The sequence below is a fragment of the Triticum urartu genome, chromosome 6 (genome assembly GCF_003073215.2).
Source record: "Triticum urartu cultivar G1812 chromosome 6, Tu2.1, whole genome shotgun sequence".
NCBI classification, from domain to species: Eukaryota; Viridiplantae; Streptophyta; class Magnoliopsida; order Poales; family Poaceae; genus Triticum; species Triticum urartu.
The window spans coordinates 139529137-139545959 of NC_053027.1; the positions used below are offsets into that span (position 1 = coordinate 139529137).

The 16823-nt window shown below is 47.1% G+C and overlaps 1 protein-coding gene across 2 annotated transcripts; it reads right to left on the bottom strand.

Annotated features, from left to right (window-relative positions):
- Nucleotides 1-7290: 7290 nt before the first annotated feature.
- LOC125514189 (ERI1 exoribonuclease 2-like) lies at nt 7291-8479 on the bottom strand. Of its 2 annotated transcripts, XM_048679471.1 has the most exons (2): nt 7649-8479; nt 7291-7496 (listed from the first exon to the last, which is right to left on the bottom strand). In XM_048679471.1, the coding sequence occupies exons 1-2, from the start codon at nt 8462-8464 to the stop codon at nt 7398-7400; spliced, it is 915 nt and encodes a 304-aa protein (XP_048535428.1). In that variant the 5' UTR covers nt 8465-8479; the 3' UTR covers nt 7291-7397. The 2 variants fall into 2 exon arrangements, with proteins under 2 accessions (XP_048535428.1, XP_048535427.1); XM_048679470.1 differs by having other exon boundaries at nt 7291-8479.
- Nucleotides 8480-16823: the final 8344 nt, after the last annotated feature.

The window sequence follows — 16823 nt, forward strand, 5'->3', positions numbered from 1 at the left end:
TCATCTCAAAGAGTACATCATTTCATTCCATTGCATCATTTTCATTTGAGTTCATATTGATGCCCGAAATGCTGTTAGAATAGGGCTACTTGGGATAATTGTCAGAATTGCTACTCCTTTTAGCTTTTTGTCATTTTTGCCATGATTAATGTGTGCATGATATGCCCATGTGCTCTACATATGTTTTGTTAAGGGTTTTGTCATCTTTCCAGAGGTGCAACCCATGTATTTTTGTGATGTGTGTGGTGACTAGCACAAGCTTGCCAAGGGGTGCACTTGTTAATTCTGATTTCAGGGACTTGGCAATTCCACTAAGTCCTTGAGCTGTTTATCTCATATGGCCATATGTTCATTTTGTTTCCTAGTGATCCATGCCTCTTTTGAGGATGATCAGTAAGGATGTTTTGTTAATATTGTAGTGCTCTATTCATCCATGTCTTTGTTTGCAATTATGGAGCACCCTAGCTTGAGTCAATCGAGCTCTACTTTTGCTACTTTGTGAATTTGAGCAGATTGTCAACTTGTTTGCAATTTTGCCGATGATGTTGTAGTTGATCCGTGCATGTTATGCTATTGTTCTTGACATGTCTAGCTTGCATTTTGTGTGTTCTTGATAGATGTATGCTTATTTTGTCATGCTTTGCACCGTAGTGAGTGCATCGAGCTCGTAAACATGCCTACTTGATATTTGTTTTCAGCATGCTCCAGTTTTCACCAAGTCTGAAAACTGATTATGTTTTTGCTATGTTCACATGCTTGCAATTGTATTTTCTGATCCCTTTTGGCTCAAGGTCACTAAGGGACTTTTGTTAAGCTCTTTGAATATCTCCATGGCATGCTTTACTTTGACATGTTCAGGTCCTGTAGCATGTAGTTTTGTTGCTCCGAAGAGTGCTACCTGATCTGAAATTCCAGACAAGTGTTAATTTCACTAAGTCTGAGATCTGTTTGCCATATGCATTTTTGCCATGCTTGTTTGAACCTGTTAATGGATGAATTGGCCGTAGCTCAGTGCTAGACTTTTGTTAAGCATCTTGTATGCATCCCTGCCATGTATTTTGTTGTCATGTTTGGGTGCTGTAGCATGTTAATCTCGTTGCATTTAGATGGCTACTTGCTGTAAATCGCAGGCCGGTGTCATATTTGAATCGCTTGCCATTTCCAAACCGTAACTCCGATTCCGGCATTCTTTATATCGTTTTCAAGCGATTTCATCTCATCTTTCCAGTGGCACACTTTGATTTCCAAGTTGAGGCCAGGTTCTTGCATTTTCCTGTCACATCTTGCATATGCATCCCGCATCGCATCCCGCATAGCATATCATCTTTGCATCATCTTGTTTGGTCCTTGCACGTGGTTGATTGTGTCCTTGTTGCTTGTTTGTCTTGTTTGGGTAGAGCCGGGAGACGAGTTCGCTAACGAGGAGCCCGTTGAGTTTGCTTTCGAGGATCCAGCCAACTCTGACAACTGTGCAGGCAAGATGATCATACCCTCGAAATCACTACTATCTTTGTTATGCTAGTTTGCTCGCTCTTTTGCTATGCCAATGCTACGATGCCTACCACTTGCTTCCAAGCCTCCCAAATTGCCATGTCAAACCTCTAACCCACCATGTCCTAGCAAACCGTTGATTGGCTATGTTACCGCTTTGCTCAGCCCCTCTTATAGCGTTGCTAGTTGCAGGTGAAGATTGGAGGCCGTTCCTTTTTGGAACATTTATTTGCTTGTTGGGGTATCATTATATTGCCATATTAATTTAATGCATCTATATACTTGGTAAAGGGTGGAAGGCTCGGCCTCTCGCCTAGTGTTTTGTTCCAGTCTTGCCGCCCTAGTTTCTGTCATATCGGTGTTATGTTCCCGGATTTTGCGTTCCTTATGCGGTTGGGTTATAATGGGAACCCCTTGATAGTTCGCCTTGATTAAAGCTTTTCCAGCAATGCCCAACCTTGGTTATAATGGGAACCTCGGGAGGGGTGTGACGTACCGCAAAACGGAGGAAATGGATTTGTGTTGGAGCGCTATGGTCGAAACGGGGGCCCTGTTCATCGGGAGGGGTGTGGCGTACCACAAAACGGGACTCCACGGTATACTGTTCATCTCCACCGTCGACCCCCTCCAGCCTCCACAGGCTACTGTTCATCCATCGTCGACCTCCTCCAGCCTCCACCTGCGACTGTTCATCCACGGGCTCCTGTTCATCCAGCCTCCAATGCGCGCTACTCCACCGGCTACTGTTCAACTAGCCCTCTCCACGGGCTTCTGTTCAACCACCCCTCCACGGGCTACTGTTCATCCAGCTCTCCACCGTCTACTGTCCATCCTGCCCTCCATGGGATGGTCCTATTCATCCTGCCCTCCACGGGGTCCTGTTCATCCAGCCCCAGCCGGCTCGATCGATCGGGGTCATGTTCATCCAGTGGCAACACCACGGGGTCCTATTCATCCACCCCCACCGGGAACTGTTCATCCAACCCCCCCCCCTGCGCAACGCTCATTGTTCATCCAGAGGCAGCATCGATCGGCTTCAGTTAGCAGCAGTAGCGAAGGAATCGCTCGATCGAGTTCAGTTAACAGCCATCGATCAATCGCTCGGGTTCAATAACGCGTAGCCTGCAATGCAATCGCTCGGGTTCAGTTAGAGCCCAACGCCTCGCTCGGGTTCAGTTAGAGCCCAACGCCTCGCACCCACGCGCGTGCGTGTATGAGAGAAACGCACATCGCTCGGCCCCGACCACCCACCATAACCGGGAACACCCCGATATTTTCCTCGTCGTCGCTTCTACCACGGTTTTTTCCATCATGAACGGCCCAAAGAATGTCATGCAACTGCGTCTCCGGCCCGCCCAGGACGAAAAGCCCATTTCTGTCATGATTTTTTATCATAGAAGTAGGACCCCACCACATCTATGATGATACCGGGTTTTGTCAAAATTATCATCATAGAAGTGTCATAAGTATGACAGAAAAAAATCCGTTCAGCCCAAAATGTCACGGATGTGTCTTTTTTTTGTAGTGTTCGGCCACCGTCTCCTTGTATGCAATCCAAACGTTGCTCGGAGTTCACATGCATTGTCTTGAAACGGATGTGCATTACAAACCCCACATTATGCCATCCCTCCAACTCAACAATTTCACTTGGATCCATCCAATTCAAATCTTTCCTCACTTGCTCCAAGACCTCCTCATAGCTAGGACTACTCTCAAACACCATGTCAACCTCATCCATGTCCGGCTCAATATTGCCTTTCAAAAAGGCGTCCTTGCCCACATGATGAACATAAACACATGTTCTTCCCATCCCTAAATTAATTAAAACAACACAATGTAAAATATAGTCTGTAAGTAATCATCCGAAGATTAACACAAAATCGAAAGCCCTAACATAGATATCAAACAATAACCCTAATCCCAACTTAACAAGCACCGTAAGCCTAACCCTAACATACTAACAACCCTAAGCCAACATAATAAGAACCATAACCCTAACCCTAACCCTAACATACTAAGAATCCTAAATCTAGCAAAATGCCAAACAATCATCTCATATTTCCATAAAAATTTCAAAATCCATGAAGAACTAGGATTTGCCTAACCCTAGCAAGAATTGAGTAAATGTGAGCAATTTTTTAGATGAAAACGAGGGGATCGCAGGAGATTACCTTGAGGGAGGGATTGGGGTCCAAATCCATGGACAAAACCTTCAGATTGCAAGGATTTGGGGAAGGAATTGAGAGGGGGGAAGAGGGGAAATCGAGGGGGGAGAAAATATGTTGTAGGGGTTGGCTGGGTGTGTGGGGGGGGATGGCCAGGGGGCACAGCTGGCTATGTAAGTTAATGTGCAGCGTCTAACGGGCAGGAGCTGCACTTCACAAGTATGGCGCCTTACGCATAGGCGCTACACTTGGCAAGTGTGGCGCCTGTCGGCTAGGCGCTGCACGACCGGGGGTGGGGCCGCGCCTGGCCCCGGGGAGCCACGCCTGCCAGGCATGCAACGGCTGTCAATAAGTCCCTGCTATGTAGAGTGCACCGTCTTACTATCGGGCGCTGCACAAAAGGGTCAGCTGAGTGAATTAGTTTCGCCGATGGTTCAGTTTGTGAAATACTTTGACCCTGAGGTCAATTTGTCCATTTTGCCCCTTGAAAGCCATGTTTATCAACAAATATCTACACCGGTACAATTTATCTTAGCTTCTGCTCCAAACATTCCACGTGGAACGCCTCACAACACATATACTGCTATTATTTATAGTATGAAAACTGAAGAAATCATTTGTTCAACTCCAGTATTCTCTTGTCTATGAGCTGAGTTGTCATCTGAAAATGGCGGCCTTCATCTTCCCCCAACTGCACCACCATCCATTTATCCATGTAGGCCCTAATCATGCATGACTCGCACATGTGGCATTGAAGGAAATAAATACTCCAGCTGGAAATTTCTCTTGTTTGTTCTGAAAAATGAGTGATGCAACGCAAACAACAGCTCCTGAACATGCTAGATGGACAAGAAGTCTCTGTCAGCAGCTGGATTTTGGACGCCAATAATTCTATCAGAGCAGCAAACCAGATTCAAAATAGCTCGGGTTTATGTCGCTGAAAATATGATGAAAGTCACAGTACCTATTTTCCTCCGGAATTTTTTTTCACTACAGGAACAATGAACCAAGCAAGCCTGAAAAGGCTAAAACTCAAAGGGGAACTGAAAGTGGATAAAAGAAACGAAGTTCCAAAACTATTCAATTTCTGGACAACAAAATTATGTTTTATACTGTAAATATGTACAACAAATTATTTGAATCAGCTCTTAAATCAGAAATCTACAGTTGGCTGTTTCATTTTTCAATCTTGACATAAGGTTGCCACTATGATGGTCATATCTAACGCCGCCTTGTTCGATGCTGACGAATGTGGTTTGGAGAGAGACCATCCCTCTCCTCGTCATCGGTCACCCCTCGGCATAGCTGGGGGCTTCATCGGCGGACGAATTTCCATTTGCACTGTCGATTGGAATAGTAGCTTCTTCAGAAATTTATCAATGGCACTGGCAAGTCAATCGTTGGCCTGCTGCTCAATACTAAAGAAATCCACAGAGAAGGTAAAACAAATCTTCTATTAATAGTAGTAATAATAACAAAATTAATATTGTTTATGCTAATAATTCAGACACCAATTACATCAAGAATATGTACTGTAGGCCCTAATCATGCATAACTCACACTGTCACACATGTGGCATTAGAGGAAATAAATACTCCAACTGGAAATTTCTCTTCTTTGTTCTGAAAAATGAGCGATGCAATACAAGCAACAGCTCCTGAACATGCTGGATGGACAAGAAATCTCTGTTAGCAGCTGGATTTCGGACACCAATAAGTCTATCAGAGCAACAAACCAGATTCAAAATCGCTCAGGTTTATGTCGCTGAAAATACGATGGAAGTCATGCCTATTTTCTCCAGAGTTTATTTTTTTCACAACATGGGACAATGAACCAAGCAAGCCTCAAGGAGCTCAAACTCAAGAGGAACTGAAAGTGGATAAAAGGAACTAGCTTCCAAAACTGTTCAATTTCTGGACAACAAAAGTGCCATACTATTACAACAACTTCGCCTTTTAACTGTACCACCAGGACTTCCAGCACCAAGTGCTAAATATGTACAGCATATTATTAGCTCTTATCTCAGAAATCTACAGTTAGCTGTTTTATTTTTCAATCTTGATATAAGGTTCTAACACCGCCTTGTTCAATGCTGATGAATGTGCCTTGGGAGGTAGACCATCCCTCTCCTCAGCATCGGTCGCTCCTCGGCGGAGTAGGGGGCTTCATCGGAGAACGAATTTCCATTTGCATTGTCGATTGGAATTGTAGCCTTCTTCAGAAATTTATCAAGGGCGCGTCTAGCTGGCGGCCGGCGACTCGTTAGCGCTCGCGAGCGGCCGGCTAAAAAAAGGTAAGCGCCTGTCGCCTGGTCCAGAAAAAGGCAGCACGTCTAGTCCCTGTCATATGTAGTCTCTCCTCATGTGATGGATACCTGCATGCCACTGTATTAATGTTCCTCATGTCCGCCCTTTGTGCATTATTTTTTGGTTTTCAAAATTATAAAAGACATATCTTCTAAACCACATGTCGAAATTCAGATCCGTTTTTACCATTAAAACCCTCGTGACGTGCTCTTCAAAAGTAGATCTTGCATGGGGATGTTTCGACGAACTAGTCTTCCTGCCAACTAAACATCAATGTGTGTGCAACTAGACTAGATTGCCGCGCCAACTAAGCATATGTGTGTGCCAATAGTCCTGCCAACTAAACATCAATGTGTGTGCAACTAGACTACATTGCCGCATCAACTGAGCATATGTGTGCAACTAGTGTCCTGCCAACTAAACATCAATGTGTGTGCAACTAGACTAGATTGCCGCGCCAACTGAACATATATATGTGCCAAATAGTCCTCGCAACTAAACACCAATGTGTGTGCAACTAGACTATATTGCCGCGCCAACTAAGCATATGTGTGTGCAACTAGTGTCCTGCCAACTAAACATCAATGTGTGTGCAACTAGACTAAATTACAAACCAACTGAACAACTAGTGTCCTACCAACTAAACATAAATGTGTGTGCAACTAAACATCAAAAATTGTCGTGGTTGCACATCTACTACTAGGTAGTTAACTAAAGCAGTAGCCTAGTTGCAAATCAGGTTGTCATGGTTACTAGATTGCAACCACATAGGAAGTTGAATCGTGCAGCTCCAAAATTTTGTTTTGAAAAAAGTTGCACCATGTAGTACAAAAATTACACAATGCAATACTAAAGTTGCACCGTATAGCATCAAAAGTTGGCATCAAAAAAATTCATCGAAACATACCCATGCGGGATCTAGTTTCGAAGATCTCGTCGCGAGGGTTCCAACGTTGAAAACGGATCTAAATTCCGATGCACGGTTAAAAAGTTATGACTTTTTGAATTGTTGTAAAGGGTAGCTAAATCAGTTACATATGGAGAGAGAGAATGGACGGGCTATCTTTCCATCTAATTATATTCCTTGGTCCAGTATGTGAGAGCGCAACAGTCCAAAACAATTCTATATGATTCACCAGGTGACACCTGGACTACGTACGCACGAAAGCGAGTGGCCAGGAGCCGGCCGCTCGGTTCATCAAAAAAGTGATCGGCCGCTTTTTAGATTTTAGGATTTATCAATGTCACTAACAAGTCAATCGTTGGCCCGTTGCTCAGTACCGAAGAAACCCACAGAGAAGGTAAAACAAATCTTGTATTGACAGTAGTAATAACTAAAACGAAATTTGTATTGATACTAATAATTCAGACACCAATTACATCAAGATAATAGCTCCATTGTGACGTTCGATTTCAGTGAACAATCACACCTAGACTAGGAGTATAGTAGAATCAGCTGAGCTACACTCTGATTCTGATGGCTAGGACGATCAACACTAGCAGCTGAGAGACACTGGATTCTGAATCCCAGTCTCATGGATCGTTGGTTCAGTTGCTCCACAGGAAGTAAGGTCCCATGGCCGGCGTCCAGTTGGCGCATCCAGACCGCATCGGCCCTGGCTCCATGGCTCCTCTGGTCGCCACCTCGCAGTACGAGAAGCACGCGGAGGAGCCACCGCAGGGGCTGATTATGTGAGGCTGCGGCGGCTGCTGCTTCTGCTGGATCGGCGCCGGCGCCGGCACCAGCGCAAATGTGCCACTGCAAGGGCCTGTGCGAGGCGGCTGCTGCTGGATTGGTGGCGGCGCCAGCGCCGGTGAGCCACCGCAAGGGCTTGCGCCAGGCTGCTGCTTCTGCTGGATCGGCGGCGGCGGCGCCAGCGAGCCGGTGATGGTGATCTTGACCCCGCGCCGCATGATCTCAGCAAGCAGCCGCGCCGTGTTGAGCGCATCGTCCAGCCCGCAGTGCAGGCGGCCCTCCCAGTCCAGCCCCGCCGCCCGGACCGCCTCCTGCAGGTTGACCCGCCCTCCGCCGCCGAGCGCCGCCTGGAAGGGGACCCTCAGGTTGATCCAGCGATCGAAGTAGGAGGGCTTCTCGATGCCCTTGAAGCGGCACTCGAACTCGAGAATGGTCTGGCAATCCCAGTCTCCCCAGGTCACCACGGCCAAGCGGACGCCTCTCTTGTTCCCTGCTCCCGCCGTCGCCGCCTTCAGCCAAGAATCGTGCAGCCAGAGTGCGTCGCCGAGTTCCACGCCGCCGTCGACGTCCTCCTGCCGGATGCCGGTGAGCTCCCTGCAAAATTCGGTCAGCACAGGGTGATGTTTGGGACGAACGTACCTGCGAAACGCGGACTCGATGCGGCCGGTGGCGCCGTCGACGAGCACCGCGGGGAACTCGATGATTTCCTGCGGGAAGATCCGCCCGTCTTTCACGCACGTCGCCTCGAAGTCGACCACCACGAAGAAATCGAATTCTTGCTCCAGACCCTGCCCCCGCGCCGCCATGTTCGCCCAAGTGCGCGCAAGCTCGAGATCGAGAGTCGAGATCGGGGAAAGTTCAGATGGAAAACTAGGGTTTTTTTTGCGTACTCGAAAACTAGGGTTGCGAACCCGCCGGCGCGTCGTCCCCTTTAAATCCGGTACTTTTCGGAACGGTTGGCGCGATTTTTTCTTTTTTGACGTGGTTGGCGCGATATTTTTTTTCTGTAATCAACAAATCAAAGGCTGTGATTTCCTAAAAAAGAAAAGGCTGTGATTGGCGGGGAAAAAACAATGGCTGTGATAGAAGACTCATTTCACTACTTTGCTAAGTGAATAAAGGATGAGAAGTTCTGTCAAAAAAATAGTTTTTTTTTGGAGGGGGAAAGAAACTCATCCACCAAATTACATCTTGTGCAGATGTGCACGGTCACACACATCATATATAATTCGTCAAATAGACCATCTACAGCCGGACCATTCAAACCCGCCCGTACACCCAGACGGGCTGCCTGGTCAGTGTTTGGACGAAAATAAGACACCCAATCAGGCTCCTCATAGGAGACCCAAACGTCTGGACTGGCCGACACTCCCCATGTTCAGCCCATATGTCGAGTGGATACGGGGACGCCCGTCACGTCGGACCCAGACAACTCTTGCCTACCCAATCCCACATAAATTGGACCCTCTGCACTTTGGACGAAACACTAGCCGCGTCCACTCAACTCCACCCCACTTCCATCCCACGGTACCAAGCTCTCTGGCGACCTCCGGCGTTCTCCCCCATGGCGACCACTAGATCCGACTCCAATATGTCCAGGTCTGAGGACTGGGAGCCCATCCCTTGCAGCCCCGAGGAGCAGATGGTCGTCCGCGCTGCTCTTCGATGCTCCCAAGAGGAGCGCACCCTCCCGCGATCTTCCGCGAGCCGGCGGGCATCCATTGCCCAAATGGCTCTCGGATTCGGGGCCAGTGGATCTCGACGCGTGACCGAGGCCTCGCTAGATGCGGTGGGGACCGCATGCCGCAACCCCGTTGTTGCGCCGAAACCATTTAGGTGGAACGTCATCGTCGCGGCGTCGGGCGCCAAAACGAAGGCCATATGCGCCTCCATGAGTCGGCGCCAATCCAAAAAGGAGGCCCGGCAAGCCCGTCGCGCGAGGCGGCGGGCGCAGCTTCAAACAGAGATGACTTCAGGAGCCCTCACGTCGAAGGCTGCAGCGGCAGCCTGCAAAGTAGCGTCGAAGGAATCCCTTCGTGCCCACATAGGTGAGAAGCAATGAAGAAGGGTGGTGAAGGACGTGGCAAAAGAACAAAGTCGGGCGGTCCGTGCCATGGCCAGACTACCCTCCAAGGAGGAGAAGACCGAGGATGGCGACGGATTGGACCGCTCCGGTGGTGAGCAAACCCGCCTCGATCTGTTATGCGTCTTCGACCGCTACTACCGCACAGATGACGGAAAGGGCAAAGGCAAGGGCAAGGGGGGGCATGGATGGACTTCTCCATTTGTCGCTCCGTTCGAAGTTATTAGAGCATGTCAATTTTTGGTAGTCCAATGACATGTGTTTACATACGTACGATACGTTGCACGAGAACAATATAGGATTATAGGATTAGGTTTGATGTATCCAATTGGGGAGAACAAAACTTCGTGTGCTATCGGGCTACTGTCCATGGACGCGTCCATGTATGTCCGCGGACGTTTGGGGACCAAAATTTGGTACTTCCGGTTGTAGATGCTCTAAGTAGGCCAGTCGCCCGTCCTTTCCCCTAAATATGTACCATAGGCCCTAATCATGCATAACTCGCACATGTGGCATTGAAGGAAATAAATACTCCAGCTGGAAATTTCTCTTGTTTATTCTGAAAAATGAGTGATGCAATACAAGTAACAGGTACTGAACATGCTGGATGGACAAGAAGTCTCTGTTAGCAGCTGGATTTTGGGCACCAATAATTCTATCAGAGCAGCAAACCAGATTCAAAATAGCTCAGGTTTATGTCGCTGAAAATACGATGGAAGTTATATCTATTTTCCTCCGGAATTTACTTTTTTCACAACAGGGGACAATGAACCAAGCAAGCCTCAAAATGCTCAAACCCAAGAGGAACTAAAAGTGAATAGAAGGAACTAACTTCCAAAACTATTCAATTTCTGGACAACAAAAGTGTCATATTACAACGGCTTCGGTTTTTAACTGTACCCCCAGGACTTCCAGTATCACGTGCTAAATATATACAGCATCGACAACACGCGCATCTTGCAACGACTACACATATTCGTACAAGAAAAAAAATTGGTGCTTTAGTCGAACACGGTAAAGCTACTAATGCTATCTAGCAACACAACTAGCTTAACAACATGTAAAAACTGACCTCCTGGAACAACTTGTACATACCCATTGAAAAAGAAAAAGGTTAAAAATGATGATCTGGGCATCAACCGGAGCTTCCACAAGAACTACCAATGTGGGCTGCAACGTCGGTAACCAAGAGCCTGATGACATGGGTACCAGAATGCCGAGAGATTTCTATACATTCTTCCAAGTCCGCATTGCACGCCAACTTCACCCACTCGTGATCATCATCAAGGTACTTGATATCAAACATGCCAGCATCCATCCTCAGCCTTTCGGCAACCTCATCTTTCAATGCCATAACGTTGCTAGAACATGGGAAACGGAACCTTACAATGTCTTCCTTAAAGCTCGCCTTTATCGTCACAGTCCCGGAATTTCGCATTGGCCCAAAATTGCTGGGAGGGGCTAGCATTGGTTGGCCAATTGCTGAACCAAAGAGATTCTTCAAATCCTTGGAACTACCAGAATCCTCTATGAGCATCCTGGAAAGTGGTAGCTCTGGTTCTTGGAAAGGTTCTTTTGTGAACCCTTCCGGATTCAGTTGTGGTTCTTGTGGTTCCAATAACATCGAAGCAATAGGCTGGCAAACAAACGTTTGGTTTGCGGGACTTCCCTGACATGAGCCCTCCGAAGTACGTGAATTTATGTTGCCTTCTCCTGATGAGCTTCTCGAGAGAGAAGCTTTGTCTGCTTCAAGTTGAACATTGTTTCCAGTGTCTGCAAATCCTTGCTGGGACATGAGTAAAAGCCTCCCTCTGTTCCCAAGTACGGAGTAAAAGCCTCCCTCTGTTCCCAAATACGGAGTATTTGTCTTTCTACAGATTTCAACAAGTGACTAGGTACGGAGCAAAATGAGTGAAGTGGGCGTAGAGGCATAGGGATACTGTAGAAAGGAAGTCCTCGCGATCCATTATTCCCCATCTCGCTCAGAAAGAACTATTCAACTAGTCTTCGCAGTGAAGTGACAATATACGCTGCAGCAGATGGGACACGTAATTAATAAGCTGAACCAGCGTGTTGGTGTTACTAAATCAGCCTTACCCAGTAGTGCCATCTCTTCTTCTTCCTCCTCTCTTCTTCTTCCTCCTCTCTTCCCCATCGTCGGCCGCACACCATTTACCCCCGCTCACTGCTCGCCCGCCCGCGCCATCTTTCTTGGTAGCTCGCGCGTACCATATCCCCCCGCTCACTGCTCGGCCACACAAGGAGAAGCTTCTTTGCTCGCCCGCCCGAATCCACTTCCCCGCTGGATCGCAGGCATCGAAAACCCCAATGGCAGAACCGACTGACACACAGAGCCGCGATTGGAATTCCCTCCCCGATGTTCTCTTGGAGCAGATCTATAGTCGTATGGACCTACTCAGCACCGTCCATCTGGCCGCATGCTCGGTGTCTTTGTACCATCTACTCGTCTGCAACCGGCTGGCTCTTTTCAAGACACCCTGCTTGCTGATGCCCGATCCTCGCAGGTGGCCCAGACACCGACTTGACAATCCTACGGAGGTTGCCATGGTGGCCCTCGAGATGCTACCACTACCCGTCCACCTATCCTTCATGCGCGGCCACTACTGGGCGGGCATGAAGGCCAACTGGATCGTCCTCATCCACCACACCGGTAGTCTGTGGCGTCTCGTGGATATCTACACCCAGCGAGAGATCACCCTTCCATCGTTGGATACCGCCGCCATCGAGCCTCGCGGCCCGCCGGACACTCCTTCCTACTACGCACGAGACGCGTCAAGCTTTTGGCTCGACCTTTGTTTGTAGAAAGTTGTAATCTGCGAAGTGCCCACACCATCAGAAGACTACATGGATTACAAGCTCATTGCCTTGTTCAACATGGGATTAGTCTATCTGGAATCCGGTCGCCATACATGGTTATGGCTCATAATCAATCCTGTTGAGGCAACATTTCTGTCTGATGCTATAGTGCACGATGGCATCGTTTACGCGGTCGACGCACAGATTGGCTGCCTATACTGGTGGAATCTATTGTCGTGTAATCGTTCTATCTCATCTCATCTTTACTTTATGAATACGACTGCCTGTTCATTTGTTACAAATTTAGAATGCATAGCATGTCTATAACCACATCATTGCTATATGTTCCTCTCATTTCCTAGATTTTTATGACCACACATGTTATTGTTAGAGTTGATATGAGAACAATTGGCATCTAATGATTGTTAGAATACATATTATGAGCATAACATCATGATTGCTATATCTTACTCTCGTTTACAAGATTTTTATAACAACGCATGTTATTGCGTAGAGTTGATATGAGAACAGTGGTAGTAAGTGCTATGGTAGAATATGAGTAGGCGATGTCATAGCTGTTTTCCTCTCATTGTTACATGATATTTGAACCATGACATATTGCTAGAATATGAAAGCCATTGGCTTATTTTTTAACTTGGGGTATGATTATGACCACGACACTGCAATTCTCTGTCTATGATATGTGTCACTGTTGTAATAATCTTAATTCCACACATACTCTGAACATGATTGTTTATTTTTGTCCTTTTGGTCTCCAATTTGAATTGTTGCAGCAGACGCAAATGTGCTGGCCTTCATGATTCCAAGACCTGGAATCATACCAGCCGATGGGTGGTGGTTTATCCCTCGTTCAGATGATGGTGGTCATTTGATGCTCATTTGCACGTACCAAATTGACCAAACCATTACATCAAACCACATGCAGTACAATGCGTGGGGCGCTCGTGACATTGATGGCTATGGCTGCTTCTTGTTCGAGAAAGATCCCAGCTCCGTTGGGCCAGGCGTATTCAACTGGAGGCGGGTTTACAACCTCGGCAACCACTCCTTGTTCCTCGGGCTCAATTATCCGATCATCCAACCAATCATCGATCATATCACCGGCGATGACTACTATGCTATGCAACTTCCATTCACGAGGGGGGTTGTGTTTACACATCATACCATGGGTTTCATGAATCACCATATCCAGAGATTCGTCGACACAACTTGTTGCCAGATAATCTTCAGTGTGTGAAAGGCATCAAGCTTCCATACGATGGATGGCTTTTGCAAACCCGACATGCGGCGATGTGGTTCATGCCAACAGCAAATATGCACAACTTGATCCGTGCTGATATCTAGACTGAGCCATGTATTCTGCTACTGTAGCACGACCCTCTTTTGTTGAATATTATGTACTGTTGTTAGTTTGAAGCACTCCTCTTGTTTGAAGGATAGATACCTTCCTGGGATCAAGTGCATCCTAACTCACCTGCGTAGGATGTAATGATAATGATGATGGAGATGCTGTGTAGAAGCCATATATATATATATATATCAGTTAGGCTTCAAGTGTGTACTTGTTAGTTAAACCTATGTATAAATTGTGACACTAAATATGACTACTAAGTAGTACAGTAGCAGTACTAGTATACGTCGGTCAAATTATTCATCATGTCCACACATTGAATTGACGTGACAACACGCTGTGCGTGAGGTGACACAAGAATCCCGGCGGCGTGTTTGGGTATTCTGGAATTCAGATTTGGAGTACCACTTATCTGTCGAAATCTTTCATCATTCACTTAAAACAGTTGATTGATCATACATTGATTACCATATAACTGGAATTACCGATGCAAGTCGAAGAAGGATTGGCCGATGCTGCCGGTTGGCGTCAAGTTTGATCCCACGGATCAGGAGCTGATCGAGCACCTTGAGGCCAAAGTGAGTGCTGACAGCGCGAGATTTCTGTCTCTCATCGATTTGTTCATACCAACCATCGACAGCGAGCACGGCATATGCTACACCCAACCTAAGAAACTTCCAGGTAAGACACCGATCGGCGGTCTACTTGCACAAACATATTCCTTTGTTTATAGTTTTATTTTTCTTTTTAGACGCAGACTTGGTGAAGCAATTACAATTTGACAGTTAATAAAAAGTGAAACAAGTGACTGCAACATGCCAAAGATGTTATGAAAGTGCCAACTAGGTACACTAAAACATGTATTCTACAATACTGCAGGTATCACATTGAGTGGCCTAAGGAAGCATTTCTTCTAGCGCAATTCCAGGGCATTCAAAAGGCGCACGTGGACGCGTCGCAAGATACAGTCGGAGTGCGGAATGCACGCGATGTGGCATAAGACCGGCAATACCTTGCCGGTGATGGTCAACAGCCGGCAGACGGGCAGCAAAAAAGGTTCTGGTGCTGCACACCAACAAGAACTTCGACCAGCAGAGGACCAACTGGGTGATGCACCAGTACCACCTCGGGGACCTGGAGCAAGAGAAGGAGCGGGAGCTGGTCCTCTGCAAGATTTTCTACCAGACAAACACTAGGGCCAGGAGTAAAAAGATTATAAGATAGTTTGGTATTGGTAGTTGTACTACCTTGTCGTCCGCAAGTTGGTATTGTTATTAACGATCTTTTGGTATGAACTTGCATTTGCTTCCAACCATCATGCCGAGGGTCGACGTGGATATAAAGCTGGATCATTTGTTTCGAAACGAATTTTCAAGAACCTGATTTTTATTTGATGGGTAGCATAAGCACCCGCCGTTCGAATTCCCAGTTCTCCAATTTTTTCAAAACAAGTGCATGCACTTATTATCACGGTAAAAAAACAATATCCGTGCTGCATCCCAGTTATCCGTATGTACTTGCAGAATTCTCTCATTTATTGAGCACGTATATTGTTTTTTCAGGTCGAGCAAGTTTCAACTGGGCTGTAGCCTGCCCAGGGTTGGTTTTGTTTTTAACAGGCCCAGCCCATGACGACAACGGGGCACAAAGATCCAGCAGGTATCTACTGGCCTCTGGCCTGCCAGCATTAGTTATATTTTGTCTTACAACATCTGCAGGCAGTTTTTTTACTAAATCAAACACACAGCCCAGTTCTATTATCCTCTTGAAACGCATGTCCTACATCCGTTTTCTAATCTCTACCTATAGTTTTACTAGTTCATATACACGTATCATTATATTGAAAACACATAAAATTCCCTTTTCATATTTACATCCTTATTTTTGTTGTTTTTTCCCACCCAGCGCTGATTTTTTTTACCACTGGTTTTTCCTTAAACCAACTCAATTGGCCCACGTCTTATTTGCTTACAAAAACAAAACGATCTTTTTGGCAAATCAATAAGTTCTTAAAAAAATGATTATCATTTCGGGATTACAACAGTTCAGACTCCACCGAAATATGCAAAATAAGGTTGAACTTTTTGACGTGGTCCTGGGCAGAAAATGGGATGTAATAAATTACTTAAAAATTAGCAAATGGGCTGCAAATTATAAAAAATAGCAAATGGGCTTTATGTTGTCTGCCACAGATTTGGAGGCTGACTTGTGGGCCTACTAAATTCTTGCATACACAAGGTTTCTCAAAAAAGAAACTTAGTCAACAATCGACTCTACCAGTGTCAGACCGTTAGATGTCAATCTAACGGCAATCGTGCTTCTTCAGTCTCTGATCTTCCTTCCCCAGCCTCCCAAACCAGTACCATCGGAACTGCCTGCTCCCGCCTCCCATGGCCGGCAGTGCTGCCGGGCAGGCCTCATAGCCCTCGTACTCTCCATCACGTGGGCAGCCACTTCCATGTCTTCCCCGGCTCCCTGTCGTTCCCTTCGTAGGCCTCGCCGTCATCCACCGCCCTGGTGCTCTCGGCACGGCGTGGTCAACGATGTCCATCCAACGGTCGTAGTGCTTCTTCAACCTCTGGTCTTCTTGCCCCAGCCGCCCAAAGCAGCGCCGGTCGTGCCGCATGCTCCTGCCTCCCGTGGCCGGCCGTGCTGCCGCGGAGGCCTCACCGTCCCCATACTACTCCCACCGCTAGCCAGGCCATCCCTCCACTCACCCACTCCCCCTGTTATTCTGCGGCGACGGCAGCCTCACACCGCAGCCGAACCAATGAACCCCCGTACTCCTCTCCGCGTGGGCATCCACTGCCGCGTCTTCCCCGGCTCCGCGTCGTCCCCTTCCTAGGCCTCGCCATCGTCCACCGCTGTGGTGCTCTCGGCGCGGCATGGTCAA